This window comes from Coregonus clupeaformis, chromosome 24 (assembly GCF_020615455.1).
Source record: "Coregonus clupeaformis isolate EN_2021a chromosome 24, ASM2061545v1, whole genome shotgun sequence".
In the NCBI taxonomy this organism is placed as follows: domain Eukaryota; kingdom Metazoa; phylum Chordata; class Actinopteri; order Salmoniformes; family Salmonidae; genus Coregonus; species Coregonus clupeaformis.
Genome location: NC_059215.1, coordinates 11511666 through 11519622, shown reverse-complemented (window position 1 = coordinate 11519622; position 7957 = coordinate 11511666). Strand labels below are relative to the sequence as shown.

The following is a 7957-nucleotide window of genomic DNA, read 5'->3' as shown; positions in this document are numbered from 1 at the left end:
CTGAGCTACATCCCTGCTGGCCATTCCCTCCCCTACCCTGGATGACGCTGGGCCAATTGCGCGCCACCCCATGGGTCTCCTGGTCGCGGCCGGCTACGACAGAGCCTGGATTCGAACCAGGATCTCTAGTGGCACAGCTAGTAATACACATACATACATTAAGGCATGGCTACACACTACATTGGCTATATTCCTTATTTGAGCATGCATCTGGATTACAAAGTATCAACCATGTTTACTATATTTTACCTTTTAGCACTTCCCAACATTTGCCTTATAAAATACCTCTATATATTCCCCAACATCTATATATACTTCCAAAGTCCCAACAATTACAAAGATTAACTTTAAAATGAATGTAAGCCTGTGCATTTACTTAGTCTTAGCCTTGCCATATGTGGTTACATTTTATATGCATATATTTAAACCAATATATCTTCCTCATTGTTTGACCCATCCTGATGAGGACCCAGAGCCCAGTCAGGTATTGGATACAAGTCTAAAAGGTTTTCCTCTAAATTAACCTCCAAGTTTTTCTGTTGAGGTTTGTAACCATGGCAGGCCCATCCACCCCCAGGAACAACACCATACAGACATTCAGGATTCCCGAATGGACAGTCCATTGGTCCTCCTTTAACATGACAAGGTTTCCCATATTTATTAACATACTGTCCTGGAGCTCCCTGAACTGGATGTATTTCTTTGTAAACATTGCTCCCCACTTTTGTTTAGTTATAGCATTTCCCATATATGTGTTAGTATCCTAACACATCAGAATATGCAACTTTGTCTTAATAATAATATCTAGAACATGTTAAAAATGGTGTCAACATCTTTAGCTTACATAACCTTTTTCACCCATATCACAAGTATTATAACAATCAAAATAATCAATATCAATATCTAATCCATTTATTGCAATGTCAACATCATTAGTTATTAACATATTAATAACTTTTTTTTTTTAGCAATCTAATCTTCACTGGACTGCAAGAGCCTTACTGCCTTTACAGAGAGCTGCAGGGCTAAATTGTAGCCAAACACTGAACTGGCAGTTTTTTTATCGTTTTCAAATTAATGGCAACATTAATGATCTTTACTATCATTGGATAAAAAACATATTACACATGTAACAGTCTTGGGAGGATAAAAGAGAGAGAGCGAGAGAGCGAGAGCGAGAGCGAGAGCGAGAGCGAGCGAGCGAGAGAGAGAGAGAGAGAGAGAGAGAGAGAGAGAGAGAGAGAGAGAGAGAGAGAGAGGGAGAAACAGGAGGATTCATTGGATAAATGGACTGACATTTTTGAAGGGAATCAATTCAGTTACCCCACTGAAACTTGCACTTGTGTGTAGCCTATGTTATGATGTGTAGACTATTTTATGATATGTGTTGTACTAAACAGTATATTAGAAAACCATTCATGATTGCTTTACATACAACATTTGGTCATTGACATACTGTATGTCATTTGATGCTCTCTGGTGGCCTTTTAAGGCATAGCAGCACAGCATTGCCTCCCCATGCTCTCCCATACAGATGACAAAGATGGTGAATAATGAAGGTGTCGCATAAAGGCTATTTACCTATCTCTTATGCTACATGTGGCGGCAATCTGCTTTTAATAGTGCAGACATAGAGGAGGTGTGAATATAGATGTGTTGCCATGACTCTTGCCCGCTGGCCTGCATGTATTCACTGAGTAGACTCTTGGACTACAACAAGTATGTGTTCTGATTGCCAACAGTAGTAATATGTTGAGTGTGGCACTTGATAATCAACTGTATAATCATTCTCAATGTGGAGTGATTGACCTGTGCTAAGCCACCCTCTCCTTGCAACATGATGCAGGCAGGCAATAGATGAGAAAACAAAGTGCTGCAATAGGGTGAAGGCAGAGGTTGAATATGAGTACAGGCAGAGAGAGAGATGGAGAGAGAAGGAAAGAGAGAGACAGACATACAGATGTAGGATCTTAATTTGAGCCAGTTTGCTACAGCAGGAAAATAATTCTGCAGCAACAGGAAATGTGAATTATGATGTGGATTATAATTAATGGACATTTTTTGTAGGGGTTGATACATTTTCTGTTTGGGCAAATCAAGTCTGACATTTTAAAATGGAAATGACAAACTTTAGAAGCCTTTTGAAATACAATACAAGTTTGCATTTCTTGCCCTGCAGTACAAATCTCAGCCACAAAAGAGTGATCAAATTAAGATCCTACATCTGTACAGACAGACAGACATACAGACATACAGGCAGACTAGGTCTATAGTAATAGGCTGCTCCAGTGTTCTGGAACTTGATGATGTCACAATGCCACTTTACCAGGGATGGAGCACTAGTTATTATAAGGGAACATTATGAGGTAACGTTGCCACGGAAACACACTTCTAACATAATCCCAGACCACATTAAAATTGTTAGACAAGCTCAGGAAGAGCGTGTTAGCTACATCTCTCAACCTATAACTGATTTGATTGATTACAACAGTACACTACCCTAGTGTGTTATGGGTCAGACACTTAGTGACCCTGTCCCTCTGGTCTCCCCTAGGGAGCAACCAAAGGAGACCCATAAACATAAAAATAAACCCAAGGAGAAGAGCATCCCTCCAGCCCTGACCTTTCTTCAGCTGTTTACACTGCTGAGCTGCGTCAGGATGAAGAAGACACCATTTGATCCCTCCCAGAGCGGTGAGGGGAGAAAGGCAACAACGATACACGATATGAACAACAATAATGACTCTGATACTGGTGAGTGTGAGGAGGTGTCTATTGACTAGTGCTGCTACATAGTACAATTATTTAGGCTTCACTTGGAGGAAATGTTTCACTTACAGGCTCTGACTATTCTGCAGGTGATGTGAAAAGGATCAAGGACAAGAGTAAAGGAAAGGTTCGGAAAGAGAAAGTTTGGATTGAAGTTCAGAAATCTCAGGACCACAAACGCAGAACGACACCGGAAACAGAAAAAGACATTAAACAAAGATCTAACTCGGTAAGACATCCAAACCTGCTTATCAATGAGGATTTGCCAATGCATTTGATAATTGATAATGACCACAATAAGGAAAACACAGTATATTGTGTTGAATTTGATACTTTGACACTGCTTGACAAATGTGATAATGTCACAATGCCCCTTCGGATGGGGTAGGCCCTACTAGTTAAAAAAGTCTTAACGGAATCCATGGAACGTCCCAACTCTGACCTTACCCCCATTGAAGTTGAAATTGAAATGGTTAAGGTAAGGGTTAAGGTTAGAGTTAGGGTAAGGGTAGAGGTAAGGTTAGGGTTTAGGGTAGGGATGTCTCAAGGATCTCGGATAGCACTAACCCTAGTTATTATTGGGTAACATTTTGCCATGGAAACACACTAGAGCTCATTGGCTATTGATATTGTAGTTTGAAATATCAGTAGATTTCTAACTGATGTACTGATTGTGACCCTGAGGTCTCCCCTGTGGAGAAAGCAAAGGAGACCCAGCAGAAAGAGAAGAAGCAGAGCATCTATCCAGCTGTGGCGGCCCTGCAGCTGTTCACTCTCTTCTGCTGTGGAGGGAAAGTCAAGCTGAAGAAAACTCGTCCCTCTCAGCACAGACAGAGTAAAAAGGACCAGAACGAAGATAATGCATCTGATACTGGTGAGTGTTATGGGTTGTCTGTTGATTAGATATAGAATGATATTGCTCCACTTGGAAAGATGTGTCTTCAAAATCAAAATGTCTAATCTAAACAGGCTCAGACTGGTCTGGAGGAGATGTTACAACCAAAAAGGTCAAGGACAAGAGTAATGGAAAGGTAGGGAGGGAGAAAGACTGGACTGAAGTCCAGCTATTGAAATCATCTCAAGACCACGAACCCAGAAGTACAACACCAGAAACAGACAAGGGAACTAATTTGGGACAAAGACCGAACTCTGTGAGACAAGCAAACATGCTGTATCATATTTTATTGTGAGCAAAAGATCTTTCCCATAATGTTTGATCATTGGGTATTGCAATTGTCTTATGCAGGCAAATCAAAGGACACCCCGGCAAGTGAAGACCCATGTGGAGAAAATTTACATAAGTCCTGACTCTCCGACTCAACCACGTGCCCACGTAAGTTACTGAAACCTGACTTACTATACGGACAGACAGAGATTCACACATCCAGGCAGTTTCCCCTCTGACCTCAACCTAACCCCCCTTTTCCTCCGGGTAGAGCTCCCTCTCCCAGTTCTCCCTGGCTAGGAACCTGGCCATCCTCCCGCTGGAGTGGCAGCTACCTGGAGTCCCTCTGACCACCTCGTCTATGGCAACTAGGACAGAGAGAAAGCCATCCACTACCAACACTTCGACACAGGCGCAGACAGAAACACAGACAACAGATATGAACACAGACACACAGACCACTGCCACCTCTCAGAGACAGATCTCCATGGTGACCACCCAGTCATCAGAGACCATGACAGAGGTTCACACATCAGACTCAAGCACCCAGAACTCCACTCCTGACATGGCACTGACCCCTGAGAGCACTAAGGACATGATCGCTACTGATGAGGATGTGAAGGATGACTCTGCTGAAGATTTGATCTCCACCCTAACAGACATCTCTATGGAGAAATCCGTCAGTGAGACCAGCCTGAAAGCCCTCATCGCTGAGGATGAGGAAGATAACATTGAGATGAAGGATATGGCTGCCTCCGCTAGCCCTGCAACTGATAATGCCAATGAGGATGCAAAGCTACTGGAGCTTGCAGCACTTTATGACTACATGTTGACAGTGGAGACCGAGCTGTAGGCCTAATGAACATTTCAATATAGCAAAAGCTATACTATGATCAATTAATAAAAACAGTTAATATTTCTGCAGCAAATGTTCACTACTGTTGATATGTGAAGCAGCATGCTTAGGTTAGGCATATGTGTTTGAATTCACCAAAACTAATAAATAAACAAAAAATATATCAAACCACTACAGGTAGGGAAGAGTGAATACATCAGCATTGAGTTAATTTGGTCAATAATGATCCATGGGCATATTACATTCTGTAATACATGAAATAACAATCACCCACAGTGAATACAAAGCAGACATGTTCTATTTTCTCCCTCTGTCCTTCCCTCCCATGTCCTGATGAGGTTTAGATTGTCTTGTTATGCACCCCTTCAACTGTTTAGCATTTTAATAACGCCTCGCAATCTCAGGGCCTAATTATTTTTGATTCACATGCTTAAAATAGAGCCCACATATCACCACATATCTGAGCGGCCTGAAGGTGCTGTGTTACTGGTGGGTTTCCAACAGATTACAGGGAGATTGGTGAAATAAGTCAACCTACAGTGGGGGAAAAAAGTATTTAGTCAGCCACCAATTGTGCAAGTTCTCCCACTTAAAAAGATGAGAGAGGCCTGTAATTTTCATCATAGGTACACATCAACTATGACAGACAAAATGACGAAAGAAAATCCAGAAAATCACATTGTAGGATTTTTTATGAATTTATTTGCAAATTATGGTGGAAAATAAGTATTTGGTCAATAACAAAAGTTTCTCAATACTTTGTTATATACCCTTTGTTGGCAATGACACAGGTCAAACGTTTTCTGTAAGTCTTCACAAGGTTTCACGCACTGTTGCTGGTATTTTGGCCCATTCCTCCATGCAGATCTCCTCTAGAGCAGTGATGTTTTGGGGCTGTCGCTGGGCAACACAGACTTTCAACTCCCTCCAAAGATGTTCTATGGGGTTGAGATCTGGAGACTGGCTAGGCCACTCCAGGACCTTGAAATGCTTCTTACGCCACTCCTTCGTTGCCCGGGCGGTGTGTTTGGGATCATTGTCATGCTGAAAGACCCAGCCACGTTTCATCTTCAATGCCCTTGCTGATGGAAGGAGGTCTCACGATACATGGCCCCATTCATTCTTTCCTTTACACGGATCAGTCGTCCTGGTCCCTTTGCAGAAAAACTGCCCCAAAGCATGATGTTTCCACCCCCATGCTTCACAGTAGGTATGGTGTTCTTTGGATGCAACTCAGCATTCTTTGTCCTCCAAACACGACGAGTTGAGTTTTTACCAAAAAGTTCTATTTTGGTTTAATCTGACCATATGACATTCTCCCGAGCCTCTTCTGGATCATCCAAATGCACTCTAGCAAACTTCAGACGGGCCTGGACATGTACTGGCTTAAGCAGGGGGACACATCTGGCACTGCAGGATTTGAGTCCCTGGCGGTGTAGTGTGTTACTGATGGTAGGCTTTGTTACTTTGGTCCCAGCTCTCTGCAGGTCATTCACTAGGTCCCCCCGTGTGGTTCTGGGATTTTTGCTCACCGTTCTTGTGATCATTTTGGGCCCACGGGGTGAGATTTTGCGTGGAGCCCCAGATCAAGGGAGATTATCAGTGGTCTTGTATGTCTTCCATTTCCTAATAATTGCTCCCACAGTTGATTTCTTCAAACCAAGCTGCTTACCTATTACAGATTCAGTCTTCCCAGCCTGGTGCAGGTCTACAATTTTGTTTCTGGTGTCCTTTGACAGCTCTTTAGTCTTGGCCATAGTGGAGTTTGGAGTGTGACTGTTTGAGGTTGTGGACAGGTGTCTTTTATACTGATAACAAGTTCAAACAGGTGCCATTAATACAGGTAACGAGTGGAGGACAGAGGAGCCTCTTAAAGAAGAAGTTACAGGTCTGTGAGAGCCAGAAATCTTGCTTGTTTGTAGGTGACCAAATACTTATTTTCCACCATAATTTGCAAATAAATTCAATAAAAATCCTACAATGTGATTTTCTGGATTTCTTTTCTCATTTTGTCTGTCATAGTTGATGTGTACCTATGATGAAAATTACAGGCTTCTCTCATCTTTTTAAGTGGGAGAACTTGCACAATTGGTGGCTGACTAAATACTTTTTTCCCCCACTGTAAATAGGGACGATAGGAACATTATCATACTACAGCCTCATTCTCTTTGCCTATATTACAGCAGGGAGGATATATTGGTGTCATCAGAGTAATGGAGTACCACACATACTGTATGTACCTCATGTTTTCACACATCATGATGTAGTCCTTGTAAGATAACTCTGGAGCGTGATCTTGTCGTTTTATCATCTTGAAGGGTGACAGAATAGTGAGCTTTATCCATGACTTTGAGAATGTAGTTATTTTATGAATTCTCACAGGTACGATTTCTGTCAAACTGCACTTTTCTGTCTCTGTCATGCCTGCGGTCACCAGATGTACAGCCTCCCCAGAGCTGCATATTCCAGTGGCCTACATGCATGGATAATGAGCTGAGAGAAGTAGTTGCAGCACATCGTTTTATGCTACAGCCAAGCTCTATCTTTAACCTGAGAAACATCTTAGTCCTACATGAGTGCACTCTCCACAACAAAGACCAGCCTGACATCAACATACTGTTGATAAAGTAGACATTGAATTAAATCAACCCACTCCTCTATCCACATGAAGTGGTCAGGGCATCACAGTGATCTAGTTACAAGGACATTGAGAGAAGCCATTTCTCTGCTCTAGAGACTGTAACATATTAATAACTTATTCAAATCAATCAGTCACCTTATAATTCATAATCATTATCAAATTAATTACCTAAAACAAATTTAGAATGACAATTCTTAGTTATTCACTTTGGTTCCTTCATTCAAAGTTAAAACTCTCACCTTGGCACATATTGACACTGGCAGAATGTATATTTATATTATCATAATTCTAGCATTAACTTCCTCATAACGAGAATTACAACAGATCAGTATCTTAATGCATTCCTAGTCCCAATTACTATACATTTAGCAGTGTATAATACCTCCTTAATCAACATACTACCTACTAACACTCCAATCAACATACTACCTACTAACACTCCCTTCCTCTACCGGCACTCAATCTTCTGGCGTCTTCATTATGTTCTTCAGATAGCTTCATAGTTCATCTTGGATTGCCCGTGGCA

The 7957-nt window shown here is 41.7% G+C and overlaps 1 protein-coding gene across 4 annotated transcripts; it reads left to right on the top strand.

Annotated features, from left to right (window-relative positions):
• Positions 1–2455: 2455 nt before the first annotated feature.
• Positions 2456–5326, top strand: LOC121537427. Of its 4 annotated transcripts, none has more exons than XM_045206849.1 (6): positions 2456–2754; positions 2841–2998; positions 3478–3643; positions 3739–3920; positions 4016–4102; positions 4206–5326. In XM_045206849.1, the coding sequence occupies exons 1-6, from the start codon at positions 2511–2513 to the stop codon at positions 4785–4787; spliced, it is 1419 nt and encodes a 472-aa protein (XP_045062784.1). In that variant the 5' UTR covers positions 2456–2510; the 3' UTR covers positions 4788–5326. The 4 variants fall into 4 exon arrangements, with proteins under 4 accessions (XP_045062784.1, XP_045062783.1, XP_045062782.1 ...); XM_045206848.1 differs by having other exon boundaries at positions 2457–2754; positions 2859–2998; positions 3454–3643; XM_045206847.1 differs by having other exon boundaries at positions 2457–2754; positions 3454–3643.
• The last annotated feature ends 2631 nt before the right edge of the window (positions 5327–7957 follow it).